The 23,872-nt window shown below is 38.6% G+C and overlaps 1 protein-coding gene across 1 annotated transcript in view; it reads right to left on the bottom strand.

Annotated features, from left to right (window-relative positions):
- LOC150076452 (H(+)/Cl(-) exchange transporter 7-like) overlaps positions 1 to 23,872 on the bottom strand; it is a 301,080-nt gene that overhangs the window by 133,927 nt on the left and 143,281 nt on the right. The window contains exons 12-13 of the mRNA XM_090387362.1: positions 21,659 to 21,719; positions 407 to 545 (exon numbers count right to left, since the gene is read on the bottom strand). Coding sequence (XP_090243488.1) covers positions 407 to 545; positions 21,659 to 21,719 — 200 coding nt within the window. The remainder of the gene's footprint in view (positions 1 to 406; positions 546 to 21,658; positions 21,720 to 23,872) is intronic.

Raw genomic sequence — 23,872 nt, 5'->3', positions numbered from 1 at the left:
CCATCTGATGGTAATCTGTTAGAATTACACCATGTTGATCCAAAAAACTAACACGGTATGAAACACTTTGTCAGCATTTGGTTGTACCTTTGCCATTTTTTGGGGGATTGGAGGGGTTAACAGTTACATGTGAATAACATAAGACTTATCAATTTGGAATCTTCTCTGGCTTAAAACCTCTCTACCACATTCAAATTCATTTGTTGCTTCTACTGTTCTCCCAACTTTGCTAATCACCTGGAACTATTTGACTTTCTCTCTTTGAAACAATCTAAAAAATTTCACAGGTTAGTCAGAATCATTGTCAACAATGATTTTGAATGAGTCATATGATGAATGAACACAGTATGAAACAGTTTACATGCAAACAAAATACTTTATATAATGTGTTCAGTATTTCCATTACCTGAATTGGGAATTTTGTAATATTACCAACAATTTCCTGGCAATCCTTTGAAAAATATATCATCTGAAATCCAGTAGAAGCAGAAACCACAGCAACTATCACTGCTTCTAATACCTGAATCCACTTCTTGCCAAAATACCTAACATTTAAATATAAAAATAAACTATTTACAAACTATCTGAAAACAAGTAAAGTATATGCTACAAAGATATTTATTAATATTTTCTTTTAGCATTAGCATTTTAGCATTAGTAGAGGCATTTGATGCAAGAAAGCAAGCTTATGCAGCATCAGCCAAAAAAAAAAAAAAAAAAGTAACATAAATAAATAAAAATAACCACTTCCACTTCACCCCTCTGTTCGTTCGAAATACCTGTCCAGCTGAGCCTTAAACTTATTTAGGCTATCAACTTCCACGACAAGGGATGGAAGTCTGTTCCACTCACCAACCACCCGCTGGCTAAAGGCAAATTTCCGCACATCTATCCTACATCTGTCTTTCCTCAATTTGAATTTATGCCCTCTCAGGTGATTTTTCTGAGCTAGAGGAAGAATCCCATCAGCATTGAGCATGCTCAAACCATTCAAGGCTTTGTACACCTCTATCAGATCACCCCGCTGGTGCCTAGTTTCCAGACACTGTAATTTGCAAAACTTAAGCCTTTCTTCGTAAGAGAACCCCTTTGTCCCATTCACCAATCTAGTTGCCCTTCTCTGTACTCGTTCCAGCAGCTCTACATCCTTCCTGAAATGAGGCCTCCAGGCCTGTATACAGTACTCTAGGTGTGGCCTGACCATTGCCTTATACAAGGGAATAATCACCTCCTTATCCCGGCTAGAAAAATTCCTATATATCATTGACAATACACCATGAGCTACTCTTGCAGCTCGTCTGCACTGCTTAGAGAACTTCATATCTGCCTGCACCACCACCCCCAGGTCCCTTTCATTCTCTACCACTGTCAGTGTAGTACCACAGAGTTGATACGTTGCTCTGGGGTTGCTGTTTCCCATATGTAGTACTTTACATTTGTCAATGTTAAACTTCATTTGCCACCTCGAAGCCCATCTGCTCAACCTTTCCAAATCCTGTTGCAGCAGCACAGTGTCAGTAGTGTCCTTGACAACCCTGCCAACCTTCGTATCGTCTGCAAACTTGGACATTAAGCCTGATATACCATCATCAATATCATTTATAAATACAGAAAACAATAAAGGCCCCAATACTGAACCCTGAGGGACTCCACTAATAACATTAGTCCACGATGAGCAGTGTCCATTGATTACCACTCTCTGTCTTCTCCCCCTCAACCACCCCTTTATCCATAGCAGCAACTTGCCTCCAATGCCACACTGCTCCAATTTGTGCAGCAGTCTTCCATGTGCAACAGTATCAAAAGCCTTTCTAAGATCCAAGTATATAATATCAAAGTTATTCCCTGCATCCAGTTCTTTTGTGACTGCATCATAGTATCCAATCAAATTGGTCAGGCAAGACTTCCCCTTAACAAAACCATGCTGTGTCCTAGCTATAACTGAAGTCTTGTCTAGATGATCCTGCAGTGCTTCTTTCACCAGTGCCTCCATTAATTTTCCGGGAACAGAAGTTAAACTCACAGGTCTATAATTACTTGTGTCAGCCTTTGATCCCCCTTTGTGAATTGGGGTCACATTTGCACATCTCCAGTCAATGGGTACCTCCCCTGAGTCCAAGGAAGCTCTCATAATTATGGCTAAGGGTTTGCTTACCTCCTTTGCTGCCTCCTTTAATATAACTGGATAGATCCCATCCACCCCAGGTGCCTTTCTTGTGTTTATCTTCAACAATTTCTCCTCCACTTTGCTCTCAGTTATTACAAGATTCTCTAGCTTACTGCTAGAGTTGAATACACCTCTGGCATTCCCCTTGCTGAATAACTCCTCATGTGTGAATGTCGATGCAAAATATTCATTTAGTTTGTTAGCTACCCGAGCAGGGTCATCAACAGTTGACCCATCGATCTCAAGTGGACCAATCTGATTCATCCCCTTCCTTCTAGAGTTTACATAAGTAAAGAACTCTTTGCTGTTTTTCTTCGCATCCCTTGCCAAGGATCTCTCGTAATCTGCCTTCGCCTGCCTAACCTCCTTTGTAACTTGGTTACAGATCAACTTGTATCTATCATAGGCGTCCGTGTCACGTGTTAATTTGTATGTATCCCATGCATTTTTCTTCTCTGCCATATGCCTCATTAGTTCATCTGACAACCATTTAGGCCTAAACCTTGAACAATATTTCTTAGTTGGTATGTAAAGCCTAGTAGCTTCCACGATAAGTTCTTTGAATGCTTCCCATTTTGAATTTGCTGTTGGCAATATCATCAGTTGATCCCACTGTATAGAATTTAAATACTGTCTCAGTCCATTGTAGTCGCCTTTACGAAAGCAATACCCCTTCCCTTTACCCCTAATGGTAGTTACCTCTTTGAGTAACTCCCACTTCAGCACACTGTGATCACTGCCACCAAGTGGTTCATTTATCTGCAGATTCTTAATGCATGAAGAATCACTACTGATAATCAAATCAAGAGTATTACTCCCTCTAGTTGCCTCCCGAACATGCTGATGTAGAAAACAATCATCCAATAAATCCACAAAAGCCTTGCTACTGTGTGAGTGACCAGCCCCCAAATTCCAGTCAATATCTGGGAAATTAAAATCCCCCATTATAAGACTCTCTGATTTACTGGCCCACTCTATTTCTCCGAACAGTTTGTTATTATACTCATCAGAGTCATTAGGCCTATAGCACACTCCTACTCTTAATTTTGATCTCCCAATGCTTATGTCACACCAAACTGACTCGACACTGCACTGTCCAGCGATGTCGACTGGCTTCACTTCCTTGGATTTTATGTGTTTTTTAACTAATAGCATAACCCCTCCTCCCTTCCTATCCTGTCTATCCTTTCTGTAGACATTGTACTCCCCAAATTCCAGTTCTGCATTTCTTATATCTGTGTGACACCACGTCTCTGAAATCCCCACAATATCTGCCTTTGATGTTTTGAGCAATACCTCAAATTCATCAAATTTATTTACTAAACTCCTAGCATTGGTGTACACACAAGTATACATGCACCTGTTCTTTTTCTTAGCTACCCTAACACAACCCATGTGTTTACTTGTACCCCAATGATTCCCAGCAGTCTCTGAAATATCCTGCATCTTATTTTCCAGGCTGCGGCTCATTCCAATAGAAGCAGTGCAAGAATCACTTTCACCTCTGCCAGTGGCTACTGTTAATCTATTAGTCCTTGTATCCCCCCCAATCTAGCAGTTTTCCGACCCACCTAACATTGCCTCGATAGAAGAACTTTAGAAGAACTACTTTTTTTTTTTTTTCTAACAGTGAAGTTACACTCTTAATGGCTATGAAATATGATCCTCTCATCAGTGGTGGAGAAGGAACACAGCAGCAGAGCATCAAATGTTCTAATATAATTTAAAATGTGGCAAAACAGTGATCTTTAAGAGTTTGAAAATAAGAGGCATGACCGTTGGTGCCTTTCAGTATTCAGTAATTTCACTAGGCCAATGGCAATGGTATAGACACCTCTATTCATTCCATTTCCCACAAAACAGTGTGATATATCCTCTCTCACCAGAGATCTCACAACGAACATTTGAACTGACACTTCAGTTAATCTCACAATACGAACAACTGATTCAAAACAGGGATACAAGAAAGTTGAATAATCTCATGAGCAGTAGCAAATTATGAACATGGGTAGCCCCATTTTAGGTATACACTAGGTTATCAAAATTAAAGGGACACCGTTGATAATCACATGTTTTGGAGAGGTGTCAGTTTGAATCCTGGAGGAACTCTCATAGGCCTCTTTAAATGGGGCTGAAGTAAGCCAAAAATCAGGTTGTGGAGTAGGGGTTCCCACTGTGAGTTATTTCAGGTTTTTAAACTGCACAACACGAAACTGAAGCAAAAAGAAATTTGGTGTGTATTATTTCCTGAACAGATATAACACACAAATGGAGTTCTAAAAACTGGAGTACCATGATCTATGTAATTGATATGCCAAAAATTTCCCAACATGAGAGCAAGCATTGAAATGAACTGGAGGCATTGTGAAAAACTGACCAGTGGCTGACTTTTCAAAGCTGCATTAAAAGATTTTCTGCATGAGCATTGTGAAATGTTTCCAACAAAACTTGGTAGAATATTTATTGCACAGGCTATCTGCTGTATTTAAGACCAAAAGTGGCTTACACCACATTCACATTAACAATTGTGTTGTTTAGTCATTTATATAAATAAATTAATTAATCTTTATAGTTGCTTTTAAATCTACCCTGCTTTGCATTAATTTCATTCACACTACTGGCAGGGGTTTCCAAATATTTTTGGTAGGGTACTGTACATATGAATGGTAAAATACTGCAACAAGGTTGAAAGCCATCCAACATCAAAAGATATCAGTCCATAATAAAAGTATATAGAATAGAATCTTTAATTGCAGCGTGATATACAAACAATTAGTCCCGTCAAGGCATGGTGGTGCCAGGGGTTTACAATACATATTTACAAAAGAGATACACATGAGAAAAACATATATGTTACATAAACCCAGATTACTGGAAGGCAATAAAGCACAGTTCTACATTTTCAGTTTGACGAGGATTCCCTTGCTGTATTTTTTATTGTTGACCACTTCTTCCAGGTCCCCGTCGATCACTTGCAGTGATGGCAGCATTTGCTTTGGCAGGAATCTGCCAGTTAGTACTAGCTGGTTATGGTTTGCTAGCAGCTGTGCTGATGACTGGAGATAAGGAGGAGGAATGTGCCAAGAGCAGTGATCCCAGAAGTTCAGCTCTGTGATTTTACCGGTGGCCATCTTGATGGTGAACAGGAGTCTTCTTTCTCCAATGTAGGATTGGAGCCTGCGCAGTTGAAGGGCATTTGCTAACTGCATTGATCTGAGAGCTGGGGGAAGGTGGAGTTTGGTGTTAGCCCATTTTAGAAGCCAGAATTTGGCACAGAATATTCTTTTAATGTTGGATTCAGCAGCTGAGGCCCATATCTCTGAAGCAAACAGTATTGTCGGGTATAGGTTTGATAAGTTGTATCTTTTTACTAGGTTTAGGTCGGTGGTGTGGAGCAGCTATTGTTTGGCGACCCAGCATAATGAAGTCAGCCTCGACTGTATGAGGTTTATGTGATCGTTGAAGGATAACTTGGAGTCCTAAACAACCCCCAGATCTTTGTGTGTTTGAATGCTTGGAATTGAGGAGACATTGAGCACAGGTTCCAACATTGTTGGGCTGCCCTTTAGTGAAAAAATTATTTGTGCCGATTTTAGGGGGTTAATTTGGAGGTTGAAAGGATTAAGGTAGTCAACCATGTCCTGCAGTTTGCTACTGATTTGCTGAGTAGTTTCAGCTGCTGAGTCGGATGGCAATATCCTAGTAAGGAGCTTGACATCGTCAGCATATGTGATCCAATTGCATTTGCATTTGTTGGCACAAACGGCACCATGATTGTCGTGAAGAGAATGCCAAACAGGACCCCCCTTGAGGCACACCGTTATGTGATGCTGGAAGGTCTTTGTTCCAATCTTTAGCACAAGGGTCCTCTTGGATAGGAGAGAGTACTAAGTAGCCAGTAATTATACTGAGTATTCACAAATGTAGACAATAAATTTGTAACTTAATTTCAACATAATTTCTTCAACCTTATTTTGCTGATCTTGTAAGAAAAAGCAACCGATTTAAAAAAAAAAAAAAAATGTGATGATGATTTGGTTTGGCCAGCTCAGATACTCACCCCTTATTATAAATATTAGCTTATATAAGTTATTATATGGTACGTCATTTCAAAAAAAAAAAAAAAAAAAAAATACTGTATATCATTATACAGTGATGGATTATATAATTTTTATTTCAACAAAAATAGATATAAAATATCCATTACTGATGATATTTAGTATACTGCACATAAAACTGAAAACTGAATTAAACTTACAAAAAAAAAAAAGTTTGCATATAGCCAAATATATTGATTTCGTTGCACAAAGATACCATTTGTAGCCCAATTTGTGATTTTTCATCTTATCTGGCAACATTGGATTTGAATAGTGAATTTTATTGTAGGCCTAATGTTCCAAAACTTAGACTTAATTGATGCCAGATGAACTACTGAGACACATGGCAGAGAAGAAAAGTGCATGGGAAGCGTATAAATTATCAGGTGATACAGAAGCCCATGGTAGACATAAATTAGTCTGTAATCAAGTCACAAAGGAGGTTAGGCAAGCTAAGGCAGATTATGAGTAGTCTCTGGCAAAGAATGCAAAGAAAAACAGCAAAGACTTTTATGCTTATATTAATAGTAGAAGGAAGGGGTTGAATTACATTGGGCCACTTGATGTCTATGGGTGAACTGTTAATGACCCTGCTCAGGTTGCTGACAAATTGAATAGGTATTTGCAACTACATTCACACATGAGGAATTCTTTAGAGAAGGGGATGCTAAAAGTTTATCAAACTCTTAACAAGGAGCTAAATGACTTTGTGAACACTGTGAACACAAATGCAAAATATTGCATATGGGTAGCAGTAATCCCAGATGAACGAACCTTGTGGTACTACACTCAGTTTAGTGGAAGGTGAAAAGGTATTGGGGGGGAGGGGGTAATTGTGCAGTCAGATATGAAGTTCTGTGAACAGTGCAGAGGCTGCCAGAATAGCTGAAGGGGGTTTTTGTTAATGATATAAAGGAATTTTTCTTGTAGAGATAAGATGATTATCCCTTTGTACAAGGCAATGGTAAGACCACCTTGAGTACTGCATAGAGGGGTCTGGAAGCGCAATGAGAGTGGCGAGGGGAACAAAGGAGTGTTCTTATCAAGGAAGGCTATGAATCAGCAAATTGCAGCATCTGGAGATCATGCTCCTGCAAGGTGATCTGATTGAGGTGTTCATCATCATCATCATCATCAGCCATTTTCAAACCATTTCAGGATGAAGGCCTCTCCAGCAACTTTCCAGTTCCTTCTGTTTTGAGCACTGGCCATCCATTTACTACCCACAAACTCATGAATTTCATCTATCCATCTCCGCCTTTGTCTTCCAGGTTTTCTTCTAGCTCCTCTTGGATCATTCTGTTATTTTCTTAGTCCATCTGTCATCATGTCTTCGAGCTATGTGTCCTGCCCAAGACCATTTTAGTTCTTTAGTTTTGATAAGAATGTCCTTTACTTGAGTTTGCTGCCTAATCCATGTGTTTCTCTTCTTATCTAACAGTCTGATTCCTAATATGATTCATTCCATTCTTCGCTGTGTAGTTCTCAGCTTCTCTTCCATTCTTTTGGTGAGTGCCCAAGTTTCACTTCCATAAGTCAAGGTGGGGAGTATACATTGGTTCATTATTTTACGTTTCAGACAAACTGGGATATTGCTCTTCAGTATGTGACTATATTTCCTGAATGCTATCCATCCAAAATTTATTCTTCTCTTGACTTCCAGCCATTTATCATTATTACAGCTAATAACTTGTCCCAGATAAGTATATGACACCACCTTTTCAATTACTGCTCCTTCAATCATTATTTCCCTTTCTGTGGCATACTTGTTCATCATTACTTTTGTTTTAGCCATATTCATCTTTAGTCCAAAATCCTTACTAGCTGTGCATAACTGATTAAGATTTTCCTCTAATTCTTTGGGATCGTGGCTTAAAACGTAAATGGTTTAGGTACTCTCCGTTCACATTGACTCCTTTCTGCGACCAGTCTAATCTTCTGACAGCTTCCTCAAGGGCAGCAGTAAATAGCTTCGGAGATATTGTGTCTCCTTGTTGAACTCCTTTCTCAATTTTAAATTTCCTACTGTCTTTGTCTAGTCTAATAAAGGAGGTAGCACTTTCATATATTTTCTTCAAAATCATAATATATGGGGTATCAATGCCTTGTCTTTCCAGTGCCCGAAACATTGCCTTATGCTGTATGGAGTCAAATGCCTTTTCATAATCCACAAATGCCAGGCACAATGGTGTTTTATATTCATTTGCTTTCTCCATTAGATGTGATATTACGTGAAGGTGATCCATAGTTGAGAATCCTGTCCTAAAGCCAGCTTGCTCTTTCGGTTGATTCTCATCAAGTATTCTTTCTAATCTGTTAGTAATGACCCTTGTGAATAACTTGTAGATGTGGGATAACAAGCTGATTGGTCTATAATTTCCAATTTCTGATTTATCTCCTTTCTTATGCAGCAAAACTATGATTGCATTATTCCACTGCTTAGGCGTCACACCTTTTCTAATGCACTTTGTGAAGAGCCTTGCTAGTTTTTGTGTTATGTCTCTTCCTCCCAATTTTAACAACTCTACAGTAACTTTATCTTCCCCCGGGGCTTTCTGATTCTTCATTTTCTTCAATGCATGTTCTACCTCATCAGGAAGAATATCGGGTATGTCGTATGTGTTGCTACTTTGCAATCCATCTTCCCCACTGCTGGCATCATTCCCTCGCTCCTTGTATAATTCTCTATAGTAGTCTTCTGCTATTTGAATTATGCCTTCTCTGCTGTTTATAAGTACACCATCCCTATTCTTCAGTTTCAGTATCATTTGTCTTTCTGTATTACTGCTCATGTCTGCTGATTTAAATCCTCTGTTTTCCCTTAATGCTTGTTCTACTTTTCTTGTGTTAAATCTTCTTATGTCCTCTCTGAGTCTCTTTCTAATGGCTTTGCATAACTCAGTATACTCGATTTTCTCCCTATCAGTGTTTTTCTTGCTCTTCATTTGTTGTCTTCGGTTCATCATGACAAGTGTTTCTTGACTAATTTTTTCTTCTTTGGGTTTCTTGGGCTTTATCACTTTCAGAAAGTTGTAATATTCCTCGTCGATATCTTGGTCCTGAGCAGTCTGCAGAAGCTCAAACTTGTTCTTAAGTTCCAGTACATACTGCTTTTTCTCCTCCTCTGTTATCTCAAAGAACTTTGTATTATTTACTCGAGTCAGTTTTTTCCTTTCCTACATCTATATCAAGTGTACATCTTACCATTCTGTGATCACTTCCAACATTTACCTTATTCAGGATGGTAACATCATTCACAATATATCTTCTGCTAGTGAGGATGAAGTCGATTTCATTAGTAGTTAATCCATTTGGACTCTTCCATGTCCACTTTCTGTTCACCTTTTTCTTGAAAAAAGTGTTCATTACTGACAGTCCTTGAGATTCTGCAAATTCCACAAGTCTTTCACCTCTTTCATTTCTTTCACCAATTCCAAAATTTCCTATAGTTCCCCTTTCTGCGCTGTTTTGTCTTTTTCCAACCTTAGAATTGAAGTCTCCCATAATAATAGTGTATTGGGTTTTCTGCTCATCTAGAAGACTCAATTTCGGTGTACATTTCTTCAACCTCTTCATCATCACCGCTCGATGTTGGTGCATAAATCATTATAATCTTTAGCTTGTACCTCTTAGAAATCTTGAATATTAGTCTTGACACCCTTGGTGATGTATTCTGAATTCCAAAATGTTGTTTTTAAAATCTTTATGAACCAGAAACCCAACTCCACCTTCACTCCTTTCACTATTTCCATTGGTGTACAGCAGATTTCCACTTGATAAACTTATAAGTGATTCATTTCTTCTTCTTCTTCTTGTTTCAGCCAAACCAATCCAATGATATTCCAATTCACATTGAGGTGTTAAAGGATTTTAAACAGATTGGGCAAGCAGACAGCATCCTTCCTCTTGCTAAGACTACACACACACACACACACACACACACACACACACACACACACACACACACACACACACACACACACACACACACACACACACACACACACACACACACACACGAGGGAGTATAAATTCAAACTGAGGAAGGAATGGTATGTAGAAGTTTTCTTTCGGTCAGTGGGTTGTTGGAACAGCTTCCATCTGATGTCTTAGTCGGTAGTTTGAATAATATTAGGAAGAACCATGCAAACTATTTGAGAGGTAGTTTTTTTTTTTTTTTGGATAATGTTCTATAAGCTTGCTTCCTTGGATCATATGCCACTACTGATATTAATACTAAGTGGCCATTTGTAATAATGTCTCAGAAAACTTCAAAATAACTTTCCACAAGGCACAATACAGTACGTTCCATTATACAAGACCCACTAATATTAAAAAAAAACAAAAAAAAAACAACAAGAACAATACTTTTCATTATTACAAATACTGTTAAAGAACATTTAAGAATGTCTTTGTGCATTCTAGTTGCACAGAGTGTAATTGAATAGATGATTAAGAAATTAGGCACCAACTCAACATTCTGATGAGCATCTATGAGAGTTTGAAGAGCAGGGTAGATGCCTTTGAACGAATTGAAATAGGGGAGCCGATCAAACTCTCAGCTGCCCAACTCAACGGCAGTGCTCACTCCTGTGCATCAGACAACACAGTGGCAACCTTCAGGGCAGAATGTGCTTGTCCCACAGGAGCTAGGTATTGTTGGTGACACTATGGTCAGGGAGATGGAAAATATATTGTGCAAAAAGGTTAAGTGGAATAGGACCAGGGTAAGTCTGCCATGGGCAAAAGTTGATGATATAGAACAGATATCATCTTTTAAGAGCAGAAAGGGTATACTGTTGTACATGTTGGAAATAACGACATTAAGAGTAGATCTGCAGACTTACTTAATGAGTACAGGTCAATGTTGAAAAAAAAGTTTGGAGTTAGGATTAAATTTGAAAGTGTCTGCAATTCTGCCCAGATATGATAGGAGGGAGGATATGATGACAGCCTTGTCAATTGATTCTGCCCTGGAGAGATTGTGCAAGGCCCATGGGGGTAGAATTTTTCTCAGCATGGTGTGTGTTTGTTAACAGGAGAGAGTGTTTGTACAGGGATCGGATACACTTAAATAGAAAGGGTGCAAGAATATTTGCTGGGTATTCACAGTAGCCACAGGCAGCGTTGAATACTTGCACAGTTTCTATTGGAATCAGCGGAAATTTCAAGGACTGCTGATAGTCATCATGGAACAAGTAAATACATGGGTTGTGTTAGGGTAACTAGGAGCAAGAACAGGTGCATATATACTTGCATGCTAGGAGTATAGTAAATAAATTTGATGAATTTGAGGTGAAGACATCAAAGGCTGATTTTGTTGGGATATCACAGACACGGTGTCATACAGAGATAAGGAATGCAGAATTGGAATTTGGGTAGTACAATGTGTATAGAAAGGATAGAAGGTGTGATGCTGTTAGTTAAGAAACATAAAATCTAAGGAAGGGCATGCAGTTGACATCGGTGGACAGTGCAGTGTTGCGTCAGTTCTGTGTGACATAAGCACTGGGAAAACCAAGTTGATAGTAGCAGTGTGTTAGAGGCCTAATGACTCTGATGATTACAATGAACAACTCTACAGAGAAATAGAGCAAGCTAGTAGATCAGATTGTCGTATAATGGGAGATTTTAACTTCTCAGATATAGACTGGAACTTGTGGGTTGTCACTCACATACTAGCAAGACTGGTGTGAATTTATTGGATGATTGCTTTCTACAGCAGCAGCATGTTCGAGAGGCAACCAGAGGGAGAAATACTCTTGATCCGATTATCCGCAGTGATTCTTCAAGCAATAAGAATCTGCAGATAAAGGGACCACTAGGTGGCAGTGATCACAGTGTAGTGATGTGGGATTTACTTAAAGAAGTAATTATCATCAGGGATAGAGGGAAGAGTTTTTGCTTTCGTAAAGGTGACTACATTGGCCTTGGAGATTTTTTAAATTCTATACAGTCAGGCCAAGTGATGACGTTACCAACAGCAAATTCTAAATGGGAAGCATTCAAGGAATTAATCTTGGAAGTTGCTAGGATTTTCATACAAAGAAATATGTTCAAGGTTTAGGCCTAAATGAAAGTCAGATGAACTAATGAGACCCACTGCAGAGAAGAAAAATGCATGGGATGCATATAAATTATCAGAAGACACAGATGCCTATGGTAGATATAAGATAGTCTGTAATCAAGTCACAAAGAACATTGGGCAAGCAAAGGCAGATTATGAGAAATCTTTGGAAAATGATGCAAAGAAAAACAATAAAGACTTCTTTACTTATGTAAACTCTAGAAGGAAGGGGATGAATCAGATTGGTCCACTTGATATCGACAGTTTGATTATTGATGAATCTGCTGAGGTAGCTGACAAATTGAATGGACATTTTGCATCTACATTCACACATGAGGAAGTCTGTAGGAACGTGGAGGCAAGAAGCTTATCAAACTCTGGTAGGGAGCAAAATGATTTTGTAATAACTGAGAACAAAGTGGAGGAGAAATTGTTGAAATTGAACATAAGAAAGGCACCTGGGGTGGATGGAATCTATTCAGTTATTAGCATTAGAAGAGGCATATGATGCAAGAAAGCAAGCTTATGCAGTATCAGCCAAAAAAACACCCCACTTGTGAATAGATAATGTCTCATCTATTGACTCCAAATGTTTGTCCAGCTCAGCCTTAAATTTATTTAAGATAACTTCCAGAACAAGAAATGGAAGTCTGTTCCAGCAATCAATTACCTGCTGGCTAAAGGCAAATTTCCACACATCTATTCTACAACTGTCTTTCCTCAGTTTGAATCTATGCCCCCCCCCTAGGTTATTAATCTGAGCAAGAGGAAGAATCCCATCAGCATTGAGCTTGCTCAACCTGTTCAAGGCCTTATACACGTCAATCATATCGCCTTGCATGTGCCTAGTCTCTAAGTGCTGCAATCTGCAGAACTTAAGCCTATCTTGATAAGAGCACCCCATTGTTCCCCTCATCAATCTTGTTGCCCTTCTTTGTACTTGTTCTAGCAACTCTACATCCTTCCTAAAATGAGGCCTCCAGATCTGTACACAGTATTCAAGGTGTGGCCTGACCATTGCTTTGAACAATGGGATACTCACCTCCTTGGCTAGCAAAATTCCTATATATCATTGACAAGACTCCATGACCTGCTCTGGGTGCCAGTCTGCACTGCTCAGTGAACTTCATATCTGACTGCACAATTACCCCCAGGTCTTTTTCACTCTCCATTTCCCCAAGTGTAGTACCACACAGTTGGTACATTTCTCATGGGTTACTGCTACCCATATGCAGTACTTTGCATTTGTGAATGTTAAATTTGAGTTGCCACTTCTCAGCCCATTTGTCCAAATTATATAGATCCAGTTGCAGTAGTATATTGTCTTTACTGTCATTAACAACCCTGCTTATATTAAAGGAAGCGGCAAAGCAGTAAGCAAACTCTTAGCCGTAATTATGAAAGCTTTCTTAGACTCGGGGGAGGCTCACATGGACCGGAGATGTGAAAATGTGTCCCCAATTCACAAAGGGGAATCAAAGGGTGACATGAGTAATTACAGACCAGTTAGTTCAACTTTTGTTCCAGGGAAAATAATGGAGTAATTGGTTAAAGAAGCAATGCAGGATCAACTAGACAAGACTGCAGTTATAGTTCAGACACAGCATGAGTTTGTTAAGGGGAGTCTTGTCTGACAAATTTGACTGGATACAATGATATGGTCACAAAGGAACTGGATGCAAAAAATAATTTTGATATCATATACTTGCATTTTAGGAAAGCTTTTGATGCTGTTGTACATGGAAGACTACTGTACAAGTTCGAGAAGTATGACATTAAGGGCACATACTGCTCCAATGTGTACAGTAGCAATATGGCATTAAGGGCAAGTTGCTACAATTGATAAAAGGATGGTTGGGTGGGAGAAGACAGAGATTGGTAATCAATGTATACTGCTCTCCATGGACTAATATTATTAATGGCGTCCCCAAGGTTTCGGTGTTGGGCCCACTGTTGTTTTCTGTATTTATCAATGATTTTGATGAAGGAATATCAGGGTTAATGTCTAAGTTTGCAGATAATATGAAGGTTGGCAGGGTTGTTACTGCATCAATATCTAGAAAAGTTGAGCAGATGGGCTGAGAGGTGGTAACTGAAGTTTAACATTGACAAATGTAAAGTACTGCATATGGGTAGCAGTAACCCTAGAGTGGGGTTATTGCTGGGTGGTACTACTCAAGCTAGTGGAGAATGAAAAGGACTTGGTGGTAATTGTGCAGTCAGATATGAAGTTTACTGAACAGTGCAGACAGGCTGCAAGAGTAGCTCATAGTGTCTTGTCAATGATATACAGGAATTTTTCCAGCAGGGATAAGGAGGTGATTGTACCCTTGTATAAGGCAATGGTCAGGCCACATCTTGAATATTGAGAACGTGGTTAGCCTGTGCGAACGTACATTTTTGCCGCTCCTGGAGCAGAGAAGTTTTTTCTGATTTATTTTCTGTTTCATTAACTTAAATTGGCATATTAACTTATTTTCTGAAGTAGATTTATATTCTTACTTACGATACTTAGATTAAAGTAACTTAGATAGAGATTTTGTAGGTATTACTTAGTATCGGAAAGGGTATCAAATCCACGTGTTTACCGTTCGTAAATAGCCGCCATTGTAACGCGATACAAAATATCTCGAACTAGATAGCATAAGCTTAATACAGTATAGTATAGTACATAATATTGTAAATTAATCAGATAATTAATCTTGTTGAACTTCATTGTCAATTAAATTGTACTTTTCACTATACATATAACGACTTGGGTTACATAACATAAATAATTAGTAAAAAATAAATAATTAATACTTAACTCGATACGGAAGTTATATAAAGGGATTTCGTAGATAACACTCGATACTGAAACATAAATATAGCGTTATAACTGTGTTGAGATATAAGTTTAGAGTTTTGAATTTTGTACTGAAATTGAAATTTTATTGAAATTAAATCGAAATCATGACTCTGACTAGAGCAGCAAAGCAAAAGGCTCAAGCAAATGGGAGTGCTGTGGCTCAGGGAAGAACTGAGGGAGGCAGTTGCCCTCTGAATCACAGCCTATTAAAATGCACTACTTGCTTTATGTTTGTGGAGCAGTCAGGTACGGGACATGATACTGCCATGGGGGATGTCTTTGTGTATGCGAGATGCAAGGAGTGTAAGGAAATCAGTTGACAACTCAGCATTGTTATGGGCCTATATGAGAGCTTGAAGGACAGGGTGGATGCCCTCGAAGGATTAAAAGTGAGGGGCCCATCAAGCTCTCAGCTGCCCACACCAATGCCAGAGCTTGCACTGGTCCCAAAGGAACTAGTAGTTGTTGGTGACTCTATTGTCAGGGAAACGGGAAACATGCTTTGTAAAAAGGATAGGTGGAACAGGACCAGGGTATGTCTGCCAGGGGCAAAAGTTGATGACGATGTAGAGCGGATATCACCTTTTAAGGGCACAAAAGGTGATATAGTTGTACACATTGGCACTAATGATATTAAGAGTAGGAGACCGGCGGAATTACTTAACAAGTACAGGTCACTGATGAAAAAAAAGCAGTGAATTAGGGTTGAATTTGAAAGTGCCTGCAATTCAGCCTAGACACGATAGGAGGGAGTATATGATGAGAGCCCTGTCAATCAATTCGGCCCTGGAAGGATTGTGCAAAGGTCAAGGGGTAGAATTTTTTTCAGCCTGGTCTGTACTTGTTAACAGGAGAGACTGCTTCTACAGGGATGGGATACACTTAAATAGAAAGGGTGCAAGAATGTTTGCTGATGCTATCGAGGCAGTGTTAGGTGGGTCGGAAAACTGCTAGATTAGGGGGATACAAGGACTAATAGATTAACAGTAGCCACTGGCAGAGGAGAAAGTGATTCTTGCACTGCTTCTATTGGAATGAGCTGCAGCCTGGAAAATAAGATGCAGGATATTTCAGAGACTGCTGGGAATCATTGGGGTACAAATAAACACATAGGTTGTGTTAGGGTAGCTAAGAAAAAGAACAGGTGCATGTATACTTGCGTGTACACCAATGCTAGGAGTTTAGTAAATAAATTTGATGAATTTGAGGTATTGCTCAAAAACATCAAAGGCAGATATTGTTGGGATTTCAGAGATGTGGTGTCACACAGATATAAGGAATGCAGAACTGGAATTTGGGGAGTACAATGTCTACAGAAAGGATAGACAGGGGAGGAGGGGAGGAGGGGTTATGCTATTAGTTAAGAAATACATAAAATCCAAGGAAGTGAAGCCAGTCGACATTGCTGGACAGTGTAATGTCGAGTCAGTTTGGTGTGACATAAGCATTGGGAGATCAAAATTGAGAGTAGGAGTGTGCTATAAGCCTAATGACTCTGATGAGTATAATAAGAAACTGTATGGGGAAATAGAGTGGGCCAGTAAATCATAGAGTCTTATAATGGGGGATTTTAATTTCCCAGATATTGACTGGAAATTGGGGGCTGGTCACTCACACTAGCAAGGCTTTTGAGGATTTATTGGATGATTGTTTTCTACATCAGCATGTTCGGGAGGCAACTAGAGGGAGTAATACTCTTGATTTGATTATCAGTAGTGATTCTTCATGCATTAAGAATCTGCAGGTAAATGAACCACTAGGTGGCAGTGATCACAGTGTGATGAAGTGGGATTTACTCAAAGAGGTAACTACCATTAGGGGCAAGGGGAAGGGTTATTGCTTTCGTAAAGGCGACTACGATGGACTGAGACAGTATTTAAATTCTATACAGTGGGACCAACTGATGATGTTACAAACAACAAATTCAAAATGGGAAGCATTCAAAGAAATCTTGGAAGCTACTAGGCTTTACATACCAACTAAGAAATATTGTTCAAGGTTTAGGCCTAAGTGGATGTCAGATGAACTAATGAGACATATAGCAGAGAAGAAAAATGCATGGGATACATACAAATTAACATGTGACACAGAAGCCTATGATAGATAGAAGTTGATCTGTAACCAAGTTACAAAGGAGGTTAGGCAGGCGAAGACAGATTACGAGAAATCTTTGGCAAGGGATGCAAAGAAAAACAGCAAAGAGTTCTTTACTTATGTAAACTCTAGAAGGAAGGGGATGAATCAGATTGGTCCACTTGATATCGATGGGTCAGCTGTTGATGATCCTGCTCAGGTAGCTAACAAACTGAATGAATATTTTGCATCGACATTCACACACGAGGAGTTATTCAGCGAGGGGAATGCCAGAGGTGTATTTAACTCTGGCAGTAAGCCAGAGACTCTTGTAATAACTGAGAGTAAAGTGGAGGAGAAATTGTTGAAGATAAATACAAGAAAGGCACCTGGGGTGGATGGGATCTATCCAGTTATATTAAAGGAGGCAGCAAAGGAAGTAAGCAAACCCTTAGCCATAATTATGAGAGCTTCCTTGGACTCAGGGGAAGTACCCATGGACTGGAGATGTGCAAATGTGACCCCAATTCACAAAGGAGGATCAAAGGCTGACACAAGTAATTATAGACCTGTTAGTTTAACTTCTGTTCCTGGAAAATTAATGGAGGCACTGGTTAAAGCAGCACTGCAGGATCATGCAGCACTGCTCAGACACAGCATGGTTTTGTTAAGGGGAAGTCTTGCCTGACCAATTTGATTGGATACTATGATGCAGTCACAAAAGAACTGAATGCAGGGAATAACTTTGATGATATATACTTGGATCTTAGAAAGGCTTTTGATACTGTTGCACATGGAAGACTGCTGCACAAATTGGAGCAGTGTGGCATTGGAGGCAAATTGCTGCTATGGATAAAGGGGTGGTTGAGGGGGAGAAGACAGAGAGTAGTAATCAATGGACACTGCTCATCATGGACTAATGTTATTAGTGGAGTCCCTCAGGGTTCAGTATTGGGTCCATTATTGTTTTCTGTATTTATAAATGATATTGTTGATGATATATCAAGCTTAATGTCCAAGTTTGCAGACGATACGAAGGTTGGCAGGGTTGTCAAGGACACTACTGACACTATGCTACTGCAACAGGATCTGGAAAGGTTGAGCAGATGGGCTGAGAGGTGGCAAATGAAGTTTAACATTGACAAATGTAAAGTACTACATATGGGAAACAGCAACCCCAGAGCAACGTATCAACTCTGTGGTACCACACTGATAGTGGTAGAGAATGAAAGGGACCTGGGGATGGTTGTGCAGGCAGATATGAAGTTTTCTGAGCAGTGCAGACAAGCTGCAAGAGTAATTTCATGGTGTATTGTCGATGATATATAGGAATTTTTCTAGAAGGGATAAGAAGGTGATTATTCCCTTGTATAAGGCAATGGTCAGACCGCACCTAGAGTACTGTATACAGGTCTGGAGGCCTCATTTCAAGAAGGATGTAGAGATGCTGGAACGAGTACAGAGAAGGGCAACAAGATTAGTGAAAGGAACAAAGGGGTGCTCTTAAATTACAGTGTCTGGAGACTAGGTACCGGCGAGGTGATCTGATAGAGGTGTATAAAGCCTTGAATGGTTTGAGCATGCTCAATGCTGATGGGATTCTTCCTCTTGCTCAGAGTAATCACCTGAGAGGGCATAAATTCAAATTGAGGAAAGACAGATGTAGGATAGACGTGAGGAAATTTGCCTTTAGCCAGCGGGTGGTTGGTTGCTGGAATAGACTTCCATCCCTTGCCGTGGAAGTTGATAGCCTAAATAAGTTTAAGGCTCAGCTGGACAGGTATTTCGAACGAACAGAGGGGTGAAGTGGAAGTGGTTATTTTTTATTTATTTATTTTTTTTTTTTGGCTGATGCTGCATAAGCTTGCTTTCTTGCATCAAATGCCTCTACTAATGCTAATGCTAATATTGCACAGAGGTCTGGAGGCCTCATTTTAGGAGCTGCTGGAATGAGTACAGAGAAGGGCAATGAGATTGGTGAGTGGAGCAAAGTGTTGCTGAAAGGCTTCAGTTCTGCAAATCTTAACTAGGCATTTGCGAGGTGATCTAATTGAGGTGTATAAGGCCTTGAATGGTTTGAGAAAACTCAATGCTGATGGGTTTTTTTCCTCTTGTTCAGATTAATCACCTGAGGGGCCAGAAATTCAAATTGAGGAAAGACAATTGAAGAATAGATGTGTGTAAATTTGTCTTTAGCCAGCAGGTGGTTTTGATAGTTGGATGGGTGAAATCGAAAGTTTTTTTTTTTTTTGGCTGATGCTATATAAGCTTGCTTTCTTGCATCATATGTGTCTACTAATGCTAATGCTAAGAATGAATTTATTACCATAATATGGATATATTCTGCTATGCCTTCAAAGGTCTGTGTTAATCAAACCTGATCAGTGGGAATCAAAGCGTTTAAAGATGCACATTCCTTATATACTCATGCAAATTTACAACTATAAAATATTAACAGATAACCCATTTGATTGGATTGTTCTTAACACAAAGAATTTAAAGTACATTCTAATGTGAAAGGGGGGGCTAGTGGAAAATATTTCATTAATTATCTAAGGCCTAATTAGTAAGGCTGGGATTTTACTTAAGACTCTATGAGCAAAACATTAATTTATCCTTTCCAGGTTTCGACTAATTTATCCTTTTTTGCTATTTGAGAACAAGGAAGGTAATAATTTATAGTACATTTAACAATTGGAAAGTTGTAGTCTGAGTTTATAACGAACACCAGTTTAAATGCTTGGGCTTTGCAATGATGAAGTATATATTAGCACAAAACAACCTGTCTAAGAAGTTGCAGAAAATTTATATATTCTTATAAATTTTCTGCTAAATTCATAAAGACACACACACAGTTTTGGAGAAATGTGGATAAAATAAAATACAGTGGATTTCGGTTCTTTGGGCCATCTGTTAATCGGGGCAGCTGTTTGTTTGTTTTATTTGGTTTTTAGGAGCATTAGCAACTAAGGCCATATTGCTCTGGGATATGCGGTGGTCATTCCCTGACCTTTCTGCATCCTCCGTATTTGGTGGTGATGGGCTTGAACTCCGGTCTAATCAAGAAGTGTGTGCTACGTACTGTTGCTCCTTCCCACCTGGCTACGGAGGTGCCGAAATCGGGGCAGCCGTTTATTTGGGGCAAATCTTAAAAAACAGAAACCAATCGAGAAAATAGCTAGGGTTTACTTCGCTTAATTGGGACAGCATGCCGTTTAATCGGGGCAGGAGACCGCAGCACTGGAGATTTCCCTACGATTGTCTCCGACGGTACCACATGGTTCAGTCAAAATTCTGGAGGTCACAACCATAAAACAATTAGCAGTCACTTGTTTATTGGGCTTTTCTGTTAGTGAAATCTATCATAGACGGACAGTAAACTCGATCCTACTGAATTTGCGATAATACCGACAGCTGGAATTCTGTGGGTAATAACCCACAGAAATCCAAATGATGAAATGTGTTTACACTTCCACGAAATCTTCAATCATATAAAAAAATTAATTTTCAGATCTTCTCTTCATTCCTATTTTTAAAGCTTTGTAACTAGTTACTCCATTCTCACTTGTGCGTATTGTGTTACTTGCAAATTGTGTGTGCCATGTTTTTTGTTATTGATTGCTTATCTTTTTACTGTTTTAAATTTTGACCCCTGCCCACAAATTTCAGTGAACAGAAATGTCAACCATGTAGTTTGTACGTACATATTACAGTACGTATTAATTATTCCGATTATCACGTATCATTTATTTTTTTAATTGGTAAGGTAATAAAGGGAAAATTTGTGCTTAATATATCTTTGCTTTTATAGCCTGTGGATAATATTCCTCCTATTTTCGCTAATTAGAATCGCTGTTTAATAGAATTAAAATTCAATTCACAAACGTGATCACAATGACCGGCGCTTACTGCACATCATATAGTGAACGGTACTTTACTATGTTGAGTTCATTGTAACGTGATTTGATTGTACAGTGAACCAATTGTAAAGGGGGGGGGGGGTACATTGTATTTTTAACTATTTATGTGAAACTTCGGATAATTGGGGCAGCCGCTTAATCGGGCCAAAATGCACTAGTCCCGATTTGTCCCAAATAACCGGAATGGACTGTATAATAAAAAGTTTTAAGATGTGTTCATATAATATTAGAACATATTAAAAATTGTACAAAATAAGAAATTAATAAAAGTTGATATCTCTGATTTGGAACTACTTTAATGAAAGATTTTTATTTGGAAAAATGAAAATACAAGTATAAATTGTAAAAGGAAATGACAGTTAACTGTAAACAATACCAAAGGCTATAAAACCACTGTTAATCTGTTAATTTATATAAATTATCATTAACATATATACTTCAATAATATTTTTAAGCTCATTACTATATTATTCAATACATATTTACCTAATTCTGAAGATGGTCAATTTGTAATTTATATGGTTGAAGAGGGCACCCAACAGACCACCTAATTCATAAAAATTACAATAATTTATGTAGCTTTTTACCTCATTAGAAATGTTCTTTAGGATTTAGTTAAATGAAAAATCTCAACCAGTACCAATACAGTTAATCTTCAATTCATATGATGGCTATATTCATAGAAATGGTGCAAAAAACATATCAAGGGACTTTTTATTTATCCTATAACATTCGGTAGTGAAATAAATATGAAAAAATTTTTTCTTAAGTATTTAAACATACCATTAACCTTTATGAAGATACTGATAGATGAAGGTCTACAGTCCTGCCTGAGGTGCATCAGACGTTGGGACTGGAATTGATTGTAATAAGAATGTACGAGCTTAAGTTGGTGATGGAGTATGCAGTTGTACTAGCATCAGGCCAAAGTAAAAATGGCCAGCTGTCTGCCTTTATTCTTTAAGTCTCCATACTCTTTCCCAAAAAGTGCTGACACAGCTTTCAGAATCTACTTCCCCATCTCAGCATGCATGTATGTATGTATGCCACACAGATTTCAAAGGTCTTTTGCCAATAAACATCTTTATTCAGGTTTTTCATTGTCAGTTGTGGCTATGAAGCCATTAACAGATGCAATATTATTATTACAGATAAGACAAACAGCCTGATAAGATAAATTCTATTATTTTCTGTACATTATTTGGGACTGCCCTGAAATCACTGCAGTCATATCAGCCATTACAAATTCTCCAAGATGCAATCATAGTAAAGGGCATTATAGGAGAGGTTTGGTTTTGATTCCCATCAATAACTGGTGAAATTTCAAATATGTAATTGAAACCCTAAGTGTTTCAAAAGTCCAAGAATACTATCATTAGCTCAGTTTATCTTAAAATGTACCACAACATTCCACAACCAAGAACCATGTCCTGAATACTGACTAAAATTAACTTCCATCTAGTAAACTTTTGAAAACCTGTGAAACATGAGCCATACAATATTTTGAAATGAAATTAACACTTGTTCTTAATGCACACACTATTCAAACTCTCCCCTGTGTGGATTATTACATTACTCTGCATTTTAGAAAAAAAAAAAAATTTTTCATAAAAGAGATGTTTCTGAATTATTTTCTAATGCTGATTTCAAAAATGACTTCTGTTTGTAAGGTTTCTTCAAAAATCATGAAAGAAAATTTGATTTTTCACAAATTTTTATTAATTTTGGCAGAATTTGTGCACTGAAATTATAACAAAATGCTACTTTCACCAGACTTTTATATTTATATACATGCTGAAAACACTATTAAAAAGGGCAGTGGTAAAAATTCCACTAAACACTCACCTCTCATTTTAAAAACTGATCTACGATAGGTTAAATTTTTTCTTTAATTTTCTTGCAGATCTCCTACTTTACAGTCCCTCTTCAGTATCCAGCAATTGTCAGCCATCATGTTGACATTCTGCCTTCTGTGGTAACTCAACTCTTATGCCTTTAATGTCCTGTTTCTTATTTATTTTGTTGTTATTTGGTTTTTAGGAGCATTAGCAACTAAGGCCATATTGCTCCGGGAATATGCGGTGGTCATTCTCTGACCTTTCCGCATCCTCCGCATTTGGTGGTGACGGGCTCGAACCCAGGTCTAATCAAGAAGCGTGTGCTACGCACTGCTGTTCCTTCCCACCTGGCTACGGAGGCGCCTCTTTAATGTCCTGGTGAAACCTCTCACCATGTTCTCTTCACTAACACTTCCTAGATTTTCTGGGATGTAGTTGATATGTAAGTGTAAAAAATGAATGTACCAGGACACTCAGCTTCTTGAAGTTTGCCAATATATTTTCAACTATATTCTTGTAGTCTGGATCCTTGTTGTTCCCTAAGAAGTTCTCAACAACAGACCTGAAGTTAATCCATCATTGTTTTTTTCATTTCATTCATAGTTCCATCAAAGTTTTGGTCACTCATCAGTTTCCAAATTTGAGGTCCAACAAAAATGCCTTGTTTTAGCTTCTCTTGGGTGATTGATGGCAATTTAATACAAAGGTAGTTGAAGCAGGGAGCTTCCTGAGGTAAATCTTTCACAAACTGTTTCATCAAACCTAGTTCAATGTGAAAGAGTGGGAGGAGGGTAGTTTCGGGGTATACCACAAAGAACTATGTCCTTTGATCCAGTGCTTACTCCTTGCCCAACTGTCCCAC

This window comes from Mastigoproctus giganteus, chromosome 13, assembly GCF_048544385.1.
Source record: "Mastigoproctus giganteus isolate SK-2022 chromosome 13, ASM4854438v1, whole genome shotgun sequence".
NCBI lineage: Eukaryota > Metazoa > Arthropoda > Arachnida > Uropygi > Thelyphonidae > Mastigoproctus > Mastigoproctus giganteus.
Note: the sequence above shows the minus strand (reverse complement) of the source record. Positions and strands in the feature narration are given on the sequence as shown.